The following is a 19568-nucleotide window of genomic DNA, read 5'->3' on the forward strand; positions in this document are numbered from 1 at the left end:
TGTGCCCCGCTCTCCCCTACTTTTTGAAAGGGTGTCACCCTTAAACTTTAAAATTTAGCTCAGTTCTCGCAAATGAAATAGACGGTTGGTTTAGTTTAACGGAGGAAGACTCAGTCATGTCACAGGTAAATTCAATGGACTGTGTGACACATGAAGTAAAAGCGGTTATTATAGCCCTTACTGTACCCCACCCCAACGCATTAAATCACTCGACTGCTTTTTAGCCCTGTAATGTTTCACACCATACAGCATGATTATAGTATTAATAGACTCTAAATCTGCCTCCATCCCCAGGGTTGGCAGCATACTTTACGGCATTGACAGTATGCCAGATTTACGCCGCAAGAGGACCATGCCTATTGTCCGAGACCTGGTGAGTAATCACGTCCAGTGTGCTTATGTTTGACTGATGGAGGCTCGGATGACTGTATTAACCCATCGTGCCACTGATACGCCGCATTTCTGCAGTGCACCAGCGAATCTGTACTGAAAAACTAATAGCGGAGATGGAGGGGCGTGTTTGTGTTTTGATGCTATTTTGGGGTTTAATACGCTCCACCAGAGTAAAAGTAGGTCACTCGTCTGGTGTTCGAATCATCAGTGTCTTTAAATGTGTTGTGCTCGCATACTTCTGATGATGTTTTATTCATACTTTCTAGTATTAGATGACATGGTTTCGATTTGCAGCCTCATGTAGTGTGTTATATGTTTATGTTTTTGCATTTGTGAAACTTTATATGTCTTTTGTTTTAGGTCATTAGAGTTTGTCTACATTCACATATACAGTTTGTCTAGATTTGATTGCATATTGTATGTGTAAATTTTCAGTTTTGGAGGACAAATGTTGATGCTGTATCTGTCCATATTTTGCATGAAATTAAAAACCAACCGTGTTTTGGTAAGTATGGGTCATCGTTCTGTTTTTTACTTTGGTTCTGTGGTTCATTCTCATTGCCCATAACTCTCATGGGCGATATTTTTCCGTGAGTTGTCAGATTTCCTATAAGCAAACATATTTCAACCGATATCAGAAGCATTAATAAACTGAAATGTTGACAACTCAACCCAAAAATATATTTGGGACTTCATTGACTTCTGATTTAACGGCGCCTCTTTAAATCATGTAAAAGTGGCGTGCGGCAAAATCTTTTTACAGCGTGTGTGAAGTCAGTGCTGTACCGGGTCTGATCTGATTTTTTCCCATCATGCCTCTGTCCTGTTTCTTACCCTGTTTGGGCTGTGTGATTGCTTCAGGGCAACGACAGTCAGTCACATGACCTGTGACGGGATCAAGGGACCCGCCCTAACCTACTGTACTTGTACTGTACACCGAGGGCTTTAGATCAAAATTTAGACCATTTGGTTACGTGGCCTGCAGCAAACCTCAGCATTTGAAATGCATGTTTAAACTTACATCAACACTTACGTTCATGTAGAGGTGAAATCTGCCCTACTTTCCTATACGCACCCCTGCTTTAAGGGGCTATTAGCAGCCCGCTTGGTCTTTACCCCGGGATCAGGGTTTGGATGGTAAAGACTACCTGAGTATTGTGAGCTGTGATGCCTGCCAATGTAAATATGGCTAATTGTGGCTTCTTGACTGGCGTGTCCTGTTCTCCCTCATTAATTCTCTCTTTCTTTCTCTCTTGAACTCTTTGGGTCGTGTTTTTAGCCGGCTTAACACATGCAGTCTGATCTTGTCTGTTTTGTAGCAGCTTCGGCTATAGGCAGACAGATATGCAGTATACGACTATATAAGATGCTTTACAGCAGCATTACAAAACAATTGCACAGCAAATGCATGGGTGAAATGAAATTTTGTACTGCATGTTAGAGGTGAGTGTAGTTTTTAAGGATTGCGGCTTAGTCGAGAGTCTCACCTCTGCAGCTTTTACTCTGCTGTTCAGAAAACATTCACGATCTGATTTTCTGCATGGTGATGGGTATGAATTCACTTTGTGTTGAAGCGGCTCCGCTGTCTCGCTTTCTAATTTTGTTTTCTTCTTCTTCGCTTCCGGACACTCAAGGCTTTGGTAAGTGTCTCTGCAGTTTCCTTTAAAAGGTTTGGAATGGTGTATATGAACCTTTCTTTTTTGGGTCAATGATGTGACGTTTTTGTGTGTCTGTCCGTATGGTTGAATTAAATATAAAAGAGGTAAAACTTCAAAATAAATTTGCAGATTACTTGCATTCATTCTCTTTTTTGAGGACCAAGTCTAAAATTTCAGGTTTTATTTCATTTTGAAAGAATATTTGGGGGATAATTGCAAAAATGTCAATGTGGTGTAACTGGTCTGTGTCAATTGGTGTCAAGTAGTATTTTTTTTATGAAAAAATAAATATATTAATAAAACATTTGGAATAAAATATAATCATAAGTTTAGTGTAATATGATTTTTTTTAATATATTACATCATTTGTCAAAGATTATTTAGAAAACTGTTTTCAGCATATGTCAGGACAAGTATTACAAAAACGCATTAAAATTTACATTTAGAAATAATTAATAAAATTATATTTTAAAATAATTTTTTTTAATGAAAATATAAATATATTAACTCTTTCACCGCCAGCATTTTTTTAAAAAGTTGCCAGCCAGCGCCAGCATTTTTCATGATTTTCACCAAAGTTTAATGCCTTCCAGAAAATGTTCTTCTTCAGATATATAAACATACAATATACCAAATGAAAGAACAGACCCTCTGCGTTCAAACGAAAAAAAACCGTTTCATCCTACCTTGAGTAGTTCTTTTGTAATCAGCTTTTGAATATGGGTAGGTTTCTGCATAAACACCACATTTTGAGCAAAAAGCAGAGATAATTCCATTTTTATGACGGACTTTTCATAGAGATCCCATTCAGAGCGATCTTTAAAACAGACACGGACATGCAGCAGCTTGCCATAGGGCAATACTTCCGGGTTTAAAAAGTTGCGGAAGGGCGCCACCTAGTGGATAATATCGGTATTACGGAAAGACGGAAATACTCGTCATTGGCGGGGAAGCGTTTTCTCTTGATTGACGAGATATCTCGTCAATGGCGGGGAAAGAGTTAATAAAAAATGTGGAATAAAATATAATCATAAGTTTAGTGTAATATGATTTTTTTTAAACATATATTTTTACATCATTTGTCAAAGATTATTTAGAAAACTGTTTTCAGCATATGTCAGGACAAAAATTACAAAATCGCGTTAAAATTTACATTAAGAAATAATGGTCACACTTTATTTTACGGCATCACTGTTACAGTGTAATTATACATTTAAGTACTAAGTAATAATCATTAATAACATTGTACTTACTATAGGGTTGGGGTTAGGATTAGGGTTTGGTTTAGGGTTAGTTCCATATAACTATGCATAATTAACTGTTATTACTATAATAATTACATGTAGCATGTGTAACAAAGACACCGTAAAATAAAGTGTTACCGAAATAATTAATAAAATTATATTTTAAAATGATTTTTTTAATGATTACGCTTACATGCCATTAAAGTGGATCAAATATTTAATATTTCTCATTCTTTGGCGCAATTTGCGGTTACACCATTTGACATTTTCAGGTCCATTCAGTCTTAACTTTCATAAAAATGTTGCAAATGTAATTTTTTATTGCATGAAATCAACATAAATACACTATGTGCATTGAAATAAACCTGATGCGTGCTTTTAAAACAAGTTTTTGAAAAATATTTTTTAAATTTCGCATCTTGCCAAAACGTTTTTGTCACTGACCCATATACAGTTGGATGAGATCTTTAAAGTTCTGTGGTTCTCTTATTTATTTACTGGTGCTTCAGAGAACCCAAGATTATTGCACTTTTCCTTTGTTAATAGATGATTATTAAAACCAGTAAACTGATCTGAAGTCAGATAAACTTCAATATTGAAAAACATTGAACACACCAGGTGCGAGTTCAACGATTTGCACAAGTAGATTACATACAAAATCAATGCAAAGAAATGATCAGACACGTCCTCGCGTGGGGCGATGCAAATTACGCAATGTGGTGGCCCGTTTGCCGCGAAAACATGCGCTTGTCGCCTCAAACGCCTATTAGCCCAAGTTTAAAATATTAAACTCGAGCGAAAAATTCACATGACACAAAGTTAAATCCCACAAGTAAATCTAGAGCAAGTAACGCGAAGCACCGCATTTGGTGTGTACGTAGCATTATGGTGCGTTCACACCAGACACGAATAAAGCATTAAGCGCAAGTGATTACATGTTAAGTGTAATGCAATGCAAAGGCGCGATAGACATCCTGCGGCGGGATTCACATGAATGAGGCGGAACAAATTAAGCGTTTCGGGAGTTTGATGGATATTCGCACAGTGTTAACCAATCAGGAGCTTGCTCGAGTAGTGACGTGATAATAATATAGCGAGCTGAGGCAGAAATACGAAACAACAATGGAGGACAAAATCATTATCGCTATATGGGTACACACAGGAATACAACTGATCATGCTTGGAAGAGAATGAATGAGGAGGTTGGACAATCTAGTAAGTTGTAAAAAACGCTCTTTACTCAATTCGGGCTATATATACACATATTGAGACTACAAGCTAGCTAAAGCCGGCAAATTGAGTGTATTCGTGTCTGAATTGCACACACGAATGATGCGAATGTCATGTGCAAATGAAGCGAATTATCTCAAAATGTTTAAGCGTCCAACTACGCGCGTATTGCTCGATTTATCCCCTTCGTTAGTGTCTGATGTGAACGCACATTAAGTAAAAGAAAAAGGTTCTTGATAAGTGAAAGTTTCTTTTCTAAAGCATCCTTAAGTGGGTTAATTCAATCTGAGGGAATAGATTTGATGTTTTGAGGCCAAAAATGAATGGGTTTCCTGCTGTGTTTAATTTAACAAATTAATTCTTCCTTTCAAATTATACAGAATTTGATTTAATAATCTGATTTTACATAACAAATATTGTTACTAGCCTTATGTGTCTTATCTAACAGATTCTCACCCTGTAGTTTTACTTTTTAATTTATCTTTCAATCTTTCTAATTTTCCCTTTGTTCTTTCAGACTTTGGCTGCTCGAAAGGCAGGCATTGCGTTTGGCCTCGTGAACAGATCGACTTTAAACAATGAGGAGCTGGTGAGTATTAAACATTGATGGACTGATGTAAACACATTTTGAGCACTCGGGAACTAATGTTGAACTTATATTATACTTCATATATTAAAGGGCACCTATTACGCACATTTTTACAAGATGTAAAATTAGTCTCAGGTGTGTCTAGAATGTGTCTGTAGAGTTTCAGCTCAAAATACCCCAAAGATCATTTATTATAGCGTGTTCAAAATGCCCCTGTTTGGGTGGAAACAAAAACACACTTTTTGTGTGTGTGTACCTTTAAATGCAAATGAGCTACAGATCCTCTTTCCCTTACTAACAGACAGTAAGCGGTTTTAGTTCAAATAGATCTGATTCCTGTGAATACAGTCTGAGAGAATAATATCTCACTATTGAAGGTGGAAACTATGGTAGTGCAAGACTGTGGGCGGGGCTTTATCAGTGTGATGTCACATTGATAAGAGAATCAAAACAGCATGCTTTGCTTTAATGGGGATTTATAAAGAAGTGGGTAGATTTTTTTTCATTCTAAGGTGATTGTGTGTACATACAGTACATCAAACATTTATGTCCAAACACCTTGTAAAAGTGAATTTTGCATAATAGGTTCGCTTTAAGATAACATACACGCATATGCAAATACACACATCAAACCTGGAAATAAATATAAAAAACAGATCAAATCAGACCTTTTATTAGATTAAAAAAGCTGTAATGTGAAAAGTTCATCTGAATGATTTTATAATCGGACTGCACAACAGCGTATTTGAGTATTAAAGGTTGTAATGCACATCTTTTCATGTGGTCAAAATGTTTCATCATGTGACAGCCATTGAATCATTGCTTTCATCCTGAATTCAGTTTTACATCTTTTTTAACAGTTTGTCTGTTTATCATTAAATCTTAGAGGATGCTTTGTTGTTCTGTATTTAAACCTGATGTTGGATTCCTCTTTTTGACCCTTGATCAATGATTTCAGTTTTAATTGAAGTCTGGTACTTTAGAGGCGCCAAAACCCTGAATCAATAGAATAAGAATTACTCCTCTTTTCCAGACCTCCCATTAATTGATTGCTGTCCGTTAGTAAAAGGAATCTTGGAATGGCACGAGGAGATGTGATGTTTGGCTTTCTGTTGCCATATCTGACAGTAATGGTGCTTTATGACCTCCTGGGACATGTTTGGAGGTCATAATTCAGATGTGTTTGATTTCGGTACAATCATTATTAAGATATGAACTGATGGCTGTGTGATAAACAACCGGAGCAACACTGGCACGTTACATGCGTATAAATCTTCGAAACGGTACTGAAAAGAAAAAGTTCAAATATAGAGATGAGGGCTGTAGCTGGCCTGAAGATTTGTAAGTAGGCCGAGCAGATGTCTGAGGATTTTAAAGGCATTAAATACACCAGTGAGTGAGAGAAATAAAGACAGAGAGAGAGGATGAGAAATGAGTGGGAAGGATGAGAAATAAGAGAGACAGAATCCCTTCGAGAAATGATTGCAGAAAACAGCACAGGCCTCCATATGCTGTCGATGACACTGGAACACAAGGACAGTAACTGTTATATCACTAGCAGTTTCATAAAATCTAACAGCTAAAGGCAATGCTGAGACTATGAGAGAGAGAGAGAGAGAGAGAGAGAGAGAGAGAGAGAGTGAGATCATTTGTGATGTTCAAATGTCAGTGTCTTGATTTTAAAGGGCTGATCTTTTAATGCTGTTGCTTTAAAGGAATAGTCTACTCATTTTCAATATTAAAATATGTTATTACCTTAACTAAGAATTGTTGATACATCCCTCTATCATCTGTGTGCGTGCACGTAAGTGCTGGAGCGCGCTGCGACGCTTCGATAGCATTTAGCTTAGCCCCATTCATTCAATGCTACCATTTAGAGATAAAGTTAGAAGTGACCAAACACATCAACGTTTTTCCTATTTAAGACGAGTAGCTGTACGAGCAAGTTTGGTGGTACAAAATAAAATGTAGCGCTTTTCTAAGCGGATTTAAAAGAGGAACTATATTTTATGGCGTAATAGCACTTTTGGTAGTACTTCGACTCGGCGCAGTAACACCCTCCCTCTCCCATTATGAGAGTGAGAAGGGGAGCGGACTTTTCAGGCGAGTCGAAGTACTCTCAAAAGTGCTATTACGCCATAAAATATAGTTCCTCTTTTAAATCCGCTTAGAAAAGCGCTACGTTTTATTTTGTACCACCAAACTTGCTCGTATAACTACTCGTCTTAAATAGGAAAAACGTTGATGTGTTTGGTCACTTCTAACTTTATCTCTAAATGGTACCATTGAATGAATGGGGCTAAGCTAAATGCTATCGAAGCGTCGCAGCGCGCTCCAGCGCTTACGTGCACGCACACAGATGATAGAGGGATGTATCAACAATTCTTAGTTAAGGTAATAACATATTTTAATATTGAAAATGAGTAGACTATTCCTTTAAGACCATACCATACTGTGTTTTTAAACATGCAAATGTATTTAGATCCCACCGGATATAATGTCACATTCTAGAATCTTTTCTGCAACACTGCACGTCTTGCAGATTTGATGTTGATACTCTTTGCACTGAGTCTAGGTCTGTATGGATTATTGAACACATTGATTTGAACGAAAGTGAGCCTGAATGCTTTAGTGCAGCAAAATGCTTTTATCTACACCTGAAATCCATAACAATTTGTGATTGAATCTTTGTTGAAATACATTTTATTAACTGGGTTAATTTAGTCAAAAACCACGACAAGCGATCGTACATTTTTTTGCGAATTAAGGGCTTTTTATTTGATTTTTGGCGTTTTCGTCACTCATATGCGATACTTTAAAGGTAGGGTATCTAATTTAGAAAAATGCTAACGGTAGCCGACTAGCAATGAAATCAAGATCCCAACCTTCATTCAAATCACCATCCAAAGTCACGCCTCCTCCAAAACATGCACAGATCAGACGTCCACATCTCATGTTTCATTCACCAGTGAGAACACTTTCGGTTGTGTACACATAGTAACTATATCATTAAGCTTATCCGTAAACGAACACAAAAGCAACACAATGTTTCATCAAAGTAGAATATGGACCAATCTCGATACAAACATATCGCGTACCTACCTTACAGTTTTTTTCAACGGAGTTTCAAAGCAGAGTCCTGCACGGCTCCATTTTTGGAGACCCGTCCGTACCCGCAAAGTTCAGCACCAGATCCGACCCGTCACCCGTGATAATATCAAAATTAAATCCGCACCCGCCCGGACCCGTTAATATTTGGGCCGTTACCCGACCCCTACCCGCATAAATCACACATGCTAAAATCATTCCAGTTAAAGTGCTTTCTTTTTTTATCTCGTACTTCTCTCAACATCACAACAGCGTCATGAATAGGCTAATGAAACAGGCTAAAGTGCATTCTGTTTTGTGCCATTTAAGTAGCCTATCGGCACAAATGGAACCTGATAACTATACACAAATAGACATATTAATAAAAAAACCAAGAAAAAGAACATCCTACCTACACAACCCCTGCTGTGCTCCTAAGTCTCGTCTCGAAATGCTTTCTAAGAGAAGACGTTCAGTTTCCGGCTATCAGCAGCAAAACTTTATGACAGAGTCCTGCAACGCTCGCTCCAACTAGGCTACGAGAAGAATCAACAAAGGACGCGCTGTTGTAGTGGTGGTTACGTGATGGGTCACATGTCATATGTTGCGTGTAATGGTAATTAGGGCGTGCACACCAAAGCTTTTACCCCCGCGGCCGTTTTTAAAATAAACCGGCGGTCAGCGTTTTTTTTAGCGCGCGGCGCTGAGCGCCGAGGGTTGAAAGAGATTAAATTTTTGGTGTAATTCTCCGCTCGTCAAAGTCAGTTCTTACACGGCCGTCCAATCACAGTGGAGAAGGGGCGGGACAAGTATCACAACAACCAACAGGCTCACAGCTTAGGTATCACAGCTAAAAAGCGCTTGGCTGAAAAAACAGCCGTGTTTCAAAGTTTGGTGTGCACATCCTTAGACATACAAATTTTGCACATATTTTCATTTGCACTACTACCCGCCCGCACAGAGTTAATTATCCGCCCGTGAATTTTAGGAATGTCACAATCCACCCATTTGAGACACTTTTATGCGCGGGTACCCGACCCGTTGCAGGACAGTGTTTCGAAGGACTCTAAACGATCCCAAACGAGGCATAAGGGTCTTAACTAGCAAAACAATTGTAATTTTTGACAAGAAAAATAGAAAATACGCACACTTAAACCACAACTTGTCGTCTATCTCCGGTCATGTGATGTGCCAGCGTGACCTCACGCAATACGTCATCACGTCAAGAGGTCACGGATGACGTATGCAAAACTACAGCCCAGTGTTTACAAGGTAACACGTGACCTTTCTACGTCACTACGCAATTACGTGAGGTCACACTGGCACGTCACACGACCGGAGAAAGACGAGAAGTTGTGGTTTAAAAGTGCATTTTTTTTCTTGTCAAAAAAGACAATCATCCCTTTTGAAATCGTCCCTCGCCTCATGACCCCTATGCCTGGTTTGGGATCGTTTAGAGTCCTTTGAAACTCTGTTGATAAAAACTGTTAAGTGTTGAGTTAAGTGTTAAGTGTTGGGTTCCATTAAAGTCCATTAAAATGAGAAAAATCCTGGAATGTTTTCCTTTAAAAAACAACATTTCTTCTCGACTGAACAAAGAAAGGCATCAACATTTTGGATGACATGGTGGTGAGTAAATTATCTGGATTTTTTTTTTTAAGAAAATGGACTAATCCTTTAATTTGTGAAAAAGTTTTACATTTGCTTGAGATGGTTTTTGACAAAAAAAAGAATAGGAGATGGAAACACAATTTTGGACGTAGGGAACGTTAAACCCACGTGACGTTTTTGTTCCCATATATGGGGCTCGGCGTCATCGTAATGCCCTTGCTGCTAGTGCCTGCATCAAAAAGTCTGCGTTGCTTCTTCTGCACTTTTAACCCTAATTTTGTTTAAACCCAAATAAATAAGTACACTTAACCTATAAACCCTGACAAATTTGTTTTAATTTAACCCACAAATTGCATGATTTGTCTCATTCAACAATACATTTTGAGTTGAATCAATTTATTTGTATTTTATAACAATTTATCAATTATTATTATTTTAGCTTATTTAAATCTCTGGATTTAAAAATGTTACCCATCATGCATTGCAGCATACATTAATTAACTGCTACTGTTATGTGAGTGTTGTTTTGCTGTTTCTTGTCTTTATTTACTGGAGTTGCTTTTTGTTTTTGTGGTGAAGTTAAGAGCTCATCTTTTCACTTTATGAGATTTAATACTGTCACCATTATTGAGACTGTGTGAAGTTGAAACCTTTATTTGATGTTACCTTTGCTTTACCAAAGTGTCCTCTTTTTTTAGAGGTAAATATTGCAGAGTTCTCTTAACATTAAAGTTTTATAAAACCATGATAAAATAAGACGTGTAAAATAAAGTTTCTCACATTGTTAACTGACCACTTTTAGAACAGGAAATGTTTTGTTAATCTAACAAGAATATTTTGCTTTAACGAGACATTTTACGTTCAGTGAATGGAAAAATGTACTGTAAATGCCTGTTCAGCAATATTAAGTAGATTTTACATAAATTATTTGTTTGTTTAACAAGGCAAATTGTAAATTTTACCCTATGTTTTTTAAGTTGAATCAACTCATCTGGGCTTACAGCATTCAGTTTGGCACTTAAATGCTGCACTGCTAGTTAATTTTTAACTTGCTCAATTGTAACTAAATGCAGTCCTGTCTCTATTTTCTATAAGCGTGCCTTGTTTTATTTACTGTTGGTTACTGGGTTACCAATACCACGTCATTCACTAGAACAACTTGACGGAAACGCACCTAATTCGCGTTTGTTTTTCTTTCTTTTTTTTGCTTCACGTTTGGGTGGAAACTCTAATCTTTGTAGTTTAGGATGGCTTTTAATGTTTGGTATTTGTGGTATATTGCAATAGCAATATTTGTATTGAGAAACCAGAACACAAAACCGCAGTGGATCTGGAGGCAGACAACTCCCAATCTAGATATATGTAACTGGTTGCTTAATTCACCAACGACAGACAGGCAAACTACTTTTTAGATGTTGACAATTTATTGTCACTGTGAAGCGTTGTAAGGAAAATTGGAAACTGTTCTGCTGTTGTGTTTCTATAAAAGACAAAGCATCACGTGGGTTTGGAAAGATATCAGAGTGAATAATGAGCGTCTTAAAATCACAGTGGCCTGTTTGCTTCTGCGGTGTGATGGTTTTAGTGAGACGGGCGTGCGGTCTGCTGCTGTGTGTTTGACAGATGTTTTAATTTCTCTGTTTCTCTGAGATTGTGACCACTTGCTTCAGCTTGAGTAATTACTTTCTCTCTCTGGCTTACAGCGTAGTGTTTTTTACTCATCTGCTATCTCTGGAGTTGCTGATTTGAACAGAAAGTTGTGTTTAAGTTTAGACAGCTGTTCATCTTTATTGGATAACATGAAATCTCACAGTTAATCACACATACTGCGTACGGTATGAACTCATGATGCATTTCTGTTCAGAGCGTTCATGATAAATAAATGATGATTCATAATTTTTAAAACTAGTTACAACCCAGTTAGAAATTATTGTCCCCCAGCTGTCACTGAGGCAGTGCCCTTTAAAAAAGTCCTAATAAGTACCATTAGGTACAGATATGTATACATTTGGTACAAATATGAACCTTTGAGATACAAATATGTAGCTTTGAGGTACTACTATGAACTTTTTAGGTGCAAAGCTGTACTTTTTGAAAGGGTACAGCCCCTATTTAAAAAAAAAATCTTACTTAAAAATAAAGTAATGCTGAGTTAAGGCATGTACTAATCAAAACCTACTGGAGAGTCATCATTACCTACAATTAATCATTACCACGGGTTTGTTGAATGCTGTATTCTGATTGGTTGAGAAATGTTCCATGCATATGCATTATTTTTTGATAACTGCACACCTAACTTCTCAAATGTCTTAAAAATAGGCACCAGAGCAATGTTTGTGGTAACGTGGTATAAGCGGAATAATTGACTCCGGTCCTTTAAATATTTTGAAAATAATGCACATTCGCTTCGCGTTGTGCCACATTACCACCTTGGGTGTGCATTATTTTCTTATAATTCAATGGCCCGTCGTCAATTATTCCTTACATGACTCATGCCTCAAAACATGGATTCCTTGTTAACTAAAAAACATGTAGGGGCGGTTTCCCGGACAGGGATTAGACTAGTCCTAGACTTAAACACTTTTAAGAGCTCTCCAAACTGAAAATAACTTTAACTTACAGATCTTAAAATACATCAGGGCCCTTTGTTTTACTTCAAGATGCACACAGGTAATGTTTTTAGTAGGGCATGTTGTTTAAAACTAGTTATATTTCCTAATTAAACTAAGGCCTAGTCCTGGATTAAGCTAATCCTGGTCCGGGAAACCGCCCCGTAATGTTGTACTTAATGATAACTCTTCATTAGTTTATGATTAGTACATGCATTAACTTAGCATTAGTAAAAAGTAAAAATAAATGTATGTCTTGTGTAACTACATTTGTTCATGTTAGTTCATTGTGCATTAACCAATGTATTGGCATTAACAAAGATTAATACATTGTTACAGTATAATTCATGTAAACTAATCCATTTACTTATGTTAACAAATGCAACCTTACTGTAGAGTGTTACCCTGTTAGATATGTATTCAAATTTATTTATAATGTTTTTTGCAAAGTGTAAATATGTCACCTTGGACCATAAAACCAGTTATAAGGGTCAATTTATACATCATCTGAATGATTAAGCTTTTCAATGACCATGTTTACACAAACCCTCGTAATGCGATTATAATGGGATTTTGGTAATATTGCGATTATACTTTGCCGCGTGTAAACACAATACTTTGATAAAAATTATGGAATTGTAATGGGATTTTGGCAATATTGCGATTATACTTTACCGCATGTAAACACAATACTTCGATAAAAACAATGTGATTAAGCTCATAATCGCAGCAAGTATAAGCATATTAAAACAGGTGGCGTACGCTGGTTTTAATTGCAGTATGCGGCCATGTAAACACTTTAATCGCATTAATACCACACTTACTGGAGTGAGCGTGTGTTTTTGTCATGCACCTTACGCGCGAATTCGTTTTAAAACTTGACATTCAAATGTTTTCCTGAACTTGTCACGACTGGGAACAAGAATCAGGACGCACTCGCAGGGTTCACATGAAATAAATAACATTTAATATAAAACGAACAGAAATAAAACACGAGGAGTAAAACAGCAACACAGGAACATCCAATACAGAGAACAACAGGAACAGACGTGGAACGATGACAATGACAATGATCCGGCGACAGGTGAGAAACAGACAGCAGTATAAATACACAGCACTAAACACGGAACAGGTGTGATGAATCAGTCCGTGAATTGTCCAGGTGACGTAATCGGAGACACAAACAAAACATGACACGGATCACCGTGACAGAACTTTGTCAACATGTCTCACTGTCAGCAGTCTGCTGTCCAGAAGTAGCTTAAATAACACAACAGCAGCATATAAAACCGTTATAACGAAAAATGTTTTTCAAATGTTGAAAAACGTGTTTTTCATTAAAAGGCGTGGTGCATGATTTCTGAAAAACACTTTGGAAAAGGGAGTCGGGCCGTGTACCAAAACACACTTATAGCCAATCAGCATTAAGGGGCGTGTTTACTAACCGACATCGTTGCCTGGGTTGCGTATGTGTGGGACGGGCCTATTAACAGAAGGTTCAGATTCTATTGGGTTAGGGGCGTGTTTGTTTAGGTGATTTTAAATGTCAACAATGGCTTTCATAGATCATGCACCCCGCCTTTAATGAAAGTAAATTAAAACAGTAGACAATATATGTGAGTTCATCATTTGTGCTCTGCATTTGGCTGTGTGTGAATGATAAGCACACCCATTAACGAATTATCAGAAAATAAAACGAGTGAAGAGTCCTAATAGTTAATAGAAGTTAAGAGGTTAATAGTAATAGTCATGTAAACATCTTGCTGCGATTAAGTCCTTTCTCTGATTATTGTAAATAATCACATTATTGGTGTACTTGTAAACGTTGTCATTGATGTATACACTCTTAGAAAGGATGTGTTAATTTTTTACACATCATTGTGCGGTAAGCTTTTAACACATTATGTGTCATTTTAACACATTATGTGTCATTTTGTGTTGATTTTGTGTTAAAATATAACACATGTTGTGTTAAAAGTAACACAAAATGTGTTGTTTTAATAATAACACAGAGATTGGTGAATTTTTTAACACATTCGTTCTAAGAGTATAGAACAATAGTTGGTCGAGATACAGCTATTTGAAAATCTGGAATCTGAGGAGGCAAAAAAATCTAAATATTGAGAAAATCTGCTTTAAAGTTGTCAAAATGAACTTCTTAACTCTTTCCCCGCCACTGATGCGTTAACTCGTCAATGAAGAAAAAAACGCTTCCTTGCCAATGACAAGTATTTCCGGCTTTCTGCAATACCGCTATTATCCGAACTTATAAAACCCGGAAGTATCGCAAACAGCTTTATGTCTGTGTACGTTTCGAGAACCTCTCCGAATCTTATTTCTATCAAAGATCCTTTACAAAAATGGAGTTATCTCACATGAAACGTTTTTTGTTTGTTTGTTTGAAAGCAGAGGGTCTGTTCTTTCATTTGATATATTGAATGTTTATATATTTTAAGAATAACATTTTCTGGAAGGCACTTTTGTGAAAATCATGAAAAATGCTGGTGCTGGCTGGCAACTCTTTTTTTTTAAACGCTGGCAGGGAAAGAATTAAGGGCTCATTATAAGTGTGCATACGTCCTAAGCACAGGCTACAGATAACCTACAGCAGGGGTCTTCAACCTTTTTTGGGTTGGGGACCCCTTAGATGAGAGAGGCATGAAGCAGGGACCCCCTAATACTAAATGTGTAAAACAGAGATATTTAAGTAAGCAGTAAAGTACGAGAGGCTGCCTTTTCACGGCGCGCGTTTCATTCATTTTTAAATGCGAGCGATAGTTTTGTCACAGTTTAAAATGCAGACGCGGTGTGGTGTCATTTGCCTGTTGAATTAGCGCTTTAAAACTGAACCACGTGAAACAGCCGTTTGTTTGTCGCACTGATGCTAAAATGACATTCTGAAAGAAAGACACACATATGATTTACCTGTTTTATGATTACTTTTCTGTCACTTCTGCTGCTTCCTGAGTGGACATTTATAATCTTTAGATATTTTATTTTGGTCCGCTGGCTAAACTGAACGCGCGCCCTCAAACCTATGCGGCCACGCACGTGCACAACTTAAAGGGGACGTAACGTTTTGTACATATATTTTACGTTTTAAGCAAAAAATAGCTTGTTGTTAAACATCATTTGGCGGACCCCCTGCAGTTCCGTCACGGACCCCCTGGGGGCCGCGGACCCCCCGGTTGAAGACCCATGACCTACAGCGTATACCTTACGGACGACTATAAATTGCACTTTAGCACTGCATCCAGTCATTTGATATATTTACAGTAGGAAATTTATGAAATATCTTCATGAAACATGAACTTTTCCCGATGATTTTTGGCAAAAAAGAAAATCTATAAATTTGACCCAAAATATTTTGGCTATTGCTACAAATATACCCATGCGACTTATGACTGTTTTTTTTGGTCCAGGCTCATATACTGTATATGCTATGCACCCTTAAAGTATTTCATATAACTAAAATGCCTGTCATTAATGATCTTACTCCTAATTTTTGAGAATCATCAGTTTCTTCACACTTGTTTTACTTGCACTTCAAATTTAATGCCGTTTTACTTTTGGACCAGAATTTTTCCACAGAGATCTGCAGTGTTTCCCTCTCCTTATCTATTTTTACGACTGCCTTGCTAATTAGCCTGAATTCACTGTGCAATACTTCTGTTTGTTCATTTATCTATTTATAAGCCATTTGGATGCAGCAGATCTTCTCTGTAGCTCTTAATGTAATGACTCTGTGGGAGGAGAGCAGCTCACACTTCTCAGCAGAAATGCATCATGGGAAATGAGAAAAGAGCAGTTTAGAGAGCTGTATATCTCTGTCCCACCTCTACTTGTTCTGTATCCGCTTCAGCTGGAGTAGAGCAGATTTACAGCACACATTGATTGTAATCTTTCACAAGGCCTGAATCCCTCTGCTCCTGATAACGAACTGTGAACTACTCACAATTAACAGACAGCATCCTTTGGGTGAATCTATCAAAACCTGTTAACATCATGTCCAGGATCATGTCAAAAGATAAAAATAAGAAATCATATTTTGTGTGAAGAAAAAAAGCCTGTTTTTGAGATTATTCGGATTGCTATTTATGACAATTAAACCCAATGTCCCCTCTACAGTTTTCCTTACTATGAATACCCAGCCCGTTCTCATGAAATGTGTATAAATATCACGCAGTGTGAAAAGTCGTACAATACATACATCAAATTCCAATTTTGCGTGCACATGATATGCCAGTCCAAACCCCAATTCTAACTCCAACTCCATATAACCATGGTTTAAAAATAGACAAAAACATGGAGAAACATCTACACTCACCTAAAGGATTATTAGGAACACCATACTAATACTGTGTTTGACCCCATTTTGCCTTCAAAACTATCTTAATTTTACGTGGCATTGATTCTACAGGGTGCTGAAAGCATTCTTTAGAAATGTTGGCCCATATTGATAGGACAGCATCTTGCAGTTGATGGAGATTTGTGGGATGCACATCCAGGGCACAAACCTCCCGTTCCACCAAATCCCAAAGATGCTCTATTGGGTTGAGATCTGGTGACTTTGGGGGCCATTTTAGTACAGTGAACTCATTGTAATGTTCAAGAAACCAATTTATAATTATTCGAGCTTTGTGACATGGTGCATTATCCTGCTGGAAGTAGCCATCAGAGGATGGGTACATGGTGGTCATAAAGGGATGGACATGGTCAGAAACAATGCTCAGGTAGGCAGTGCCATTTAAACAATGCCCAATTGGCACTAAGGGTCCTAAAGTGTGCCAAGAAAACGTTCCCCACACCATTACACCACCACCACCAGCCTGGTACCTGGTGGGGTCTTCTGCTGTTGTAGCCCATCCGCCTCAAGGTTGTGCGTGTTGTGGCTTCACAAATGCTTTGCTGCATACCTCGGTTGTAACGGAGTGTATATTTTAATCAAAGTTGCTCTTCTATCAGCTTGAATCAGTCGGCCCATTCTCTTCTGACCTCAAGCATCAACAAGGCATTTTCGCCCACAGGACTGCCGCATACTGAATGTTTTTCCCTTTTCACACCATTCTTTGTAAAACCTAGAAATGGTTGTGCATGAAAATCCCAGTAACTGAGCAGATTGTGAAATACTCAGACCGGTATGTCACCAACAACCATGCCACACTCAAAATTGCTTAAATCACCTTTCTTTCCCATTCTGACATTAAGTTTGGAGTTCAGGAGATTGTCTTGACCAGGACCACACCCTAATTGCATTGAAGCAACTGCCCTGTGATTGGTTGATTAGATAATTGCATTAATGAGAAATTGAACAGGTGTTCCTAATAATCTTTTAGGTGAGTGTATATTAAGTGACATCCTACACTGTAAAAAATTGAGAAACCAATACATAAAACGACACGAAAAGATGCAGTGTATTAAGTGAAAGGGAAGCACTGGTGTATCATATACATGCAAAATTGGAATTTGGCGCATGTATTGCATGGCTTTTCACACTGTGTGCTATTTATATGCATTTCATGAGAATGGGTTGAAATACCAGTATAATTATACCAGACAGTATAATTCTCAGCTGTCAGCTATATTTAGTTCAGTGAATCATTTAAAATCCCACCCATTTTTCCATTAGATGAAATGTTACATACGTATATATGGACATAAGTAGTGGGACACAGCACTCAATTATTGAATTCAAGTGTTTCAATCAGACCAATTGCCACAGCAGTGTCTATTTACAAACATCAGTGAAACAAAATGATTAGTTCTGCCAAAAGCTCAGTGACTCCAAGCGTGGTACTGTATTAAGATGCCACCTTTGGAATAAATGTCATCCCTTCTGGATTTTCCATGGTCAACTGTAAATTGTATTATTTGAAAGTCTCAACTCAGAAGACCACGCAAAGTTACTGAGCAGAGTCACGAATACGAAGGCGCATGGTGCATAAAAACCACCTGGGGCCAGTTGCACCAGCTGTGCGTAAGTTACAACTTAGCCAAGTTGTGACATAAAGGGACACTTAGTTACGCAATACTAGATATTTTTGCTTTACACCATTAAACTTAGTTAACTATGTACAAACTAAATATCTATGAAAGCCTCAGATCAGGAGTAACGTCCTTTATACGTATATGACATATCTTAAGAGAGAGAACATTATGTGAATAAATTACAGTACCTTAATAGCAACTCTTCAAGGCAAACCCATCATGAACAGTGCAAGCGCATCTTTTTGTGCCTCTGTCTATGTTGGGCATGTCAAATAAAATCATAAGTCATAAACGAATGTAGGATCTCATATCAGTATTTATTTATTGAGCCTTATTCATTAAAAATATATATACATACATACATACATACACTCACCTAAAGGATTATTAGAAACACCTGTTCAATTTCTCATTAATGCAATTATCTAATCAACCAATCACATGGTAGTTGCTTCAATGCATTTAGGGGTGTGGTCCTGGTCAAGACAATCTCCTGAACTCCAAACTGAATGTCAGAATGGGAATAAAAGGTGATTTAAGCAATGGTGGCATGGTTGTTGGTGCCAGACGGGCGAAAATGCCTTGTTGATGCTAGAGGTCAGAGGAGAATGGGCCGACTGATTCAAGCTGATAGAAGAGCAACTTTGAATGAAATAACCACTCGTTACAACCGAGGTATGCAGCAAAGCATTTATGAAGCCACAACACGCACAACCTTGAGGCAGATGGGCTACAACAGCAGAAGACCCCACCGGGTACCACTCATCTCCACTACAAATAGGAAAAAGAGGCTACAATTTGCACAAGCTCAACAAAATTGGACAGTTGAAGACTGAAAAAATTTTGCCTGGTCTGATAAGTCTCGATTTCTGCTGAGACATTTAGATGGTAGAGTCAGAATTTGACGTAAACAGAATGAGAACATGGATCTATCATGCCTTGTTACCACTGTGCAGGCTGGTGGTGGTGGTGTAATGATGTGGCAGATGTTTTCTTGGCACACTTTAGGGCCCTTAGTGCCAATTGGGCATCGTTTAAATGCCACGGCCTACCTGAGCATTGTTTCTGACCATGTCCATCCCTTTATGAACACCATGTACTCATCCTCTGATGGCTACTTCCAGCAGGATAATGCACCACCATGTCACAAAGCTCGAAT

At 37.8% G+C, this 19568-nt stretch overlaps 1 protein-coding gene across 4 annotated transcripts in view; it reads left to right on the plus strand.

Annotated features, from left to right (window-relative positions):
• Window positions 1-19568, plus strand: part of LOC129418593 (protein unc-13 homolog C) — a 237743-nt gene that overhangs the window by 57219 nt on the left and 160956 nt on the right. For 3 of the 4 annotated variants that reach the window (XM_073853802.1, XM_073853801.1, XM_073853805.1), the window contains 2 exons: window positions 295-373; window positions 5043-5114. In XM_073853802.1, the coding sequence (XP_073709903.1) occupies window positions 295-373; window positions 5043-5114 (151 nt within the window). The remainder of the gene's footprint in view (window positions 1-294; window positions 374-5042; window positions 5115-19568) is intronic. The other variant, XM_073853803.1, reaches the window with a different exon arrangement.

This window comes from Misgurnus anguillicaudatus, chromosome 15 (genome assembly GCF_027580225.2).
Source record: "Misgurnus anguillicaudatus chromosome 15, ASM2758022v2, whole genome shotgun sequence".
NCBI lineage: Eukaryota > Metazoa > Chordata > Actinopteri > Cypriniformes > Cobitidae > Misgurnus > Misgurnus anguillicaudatus.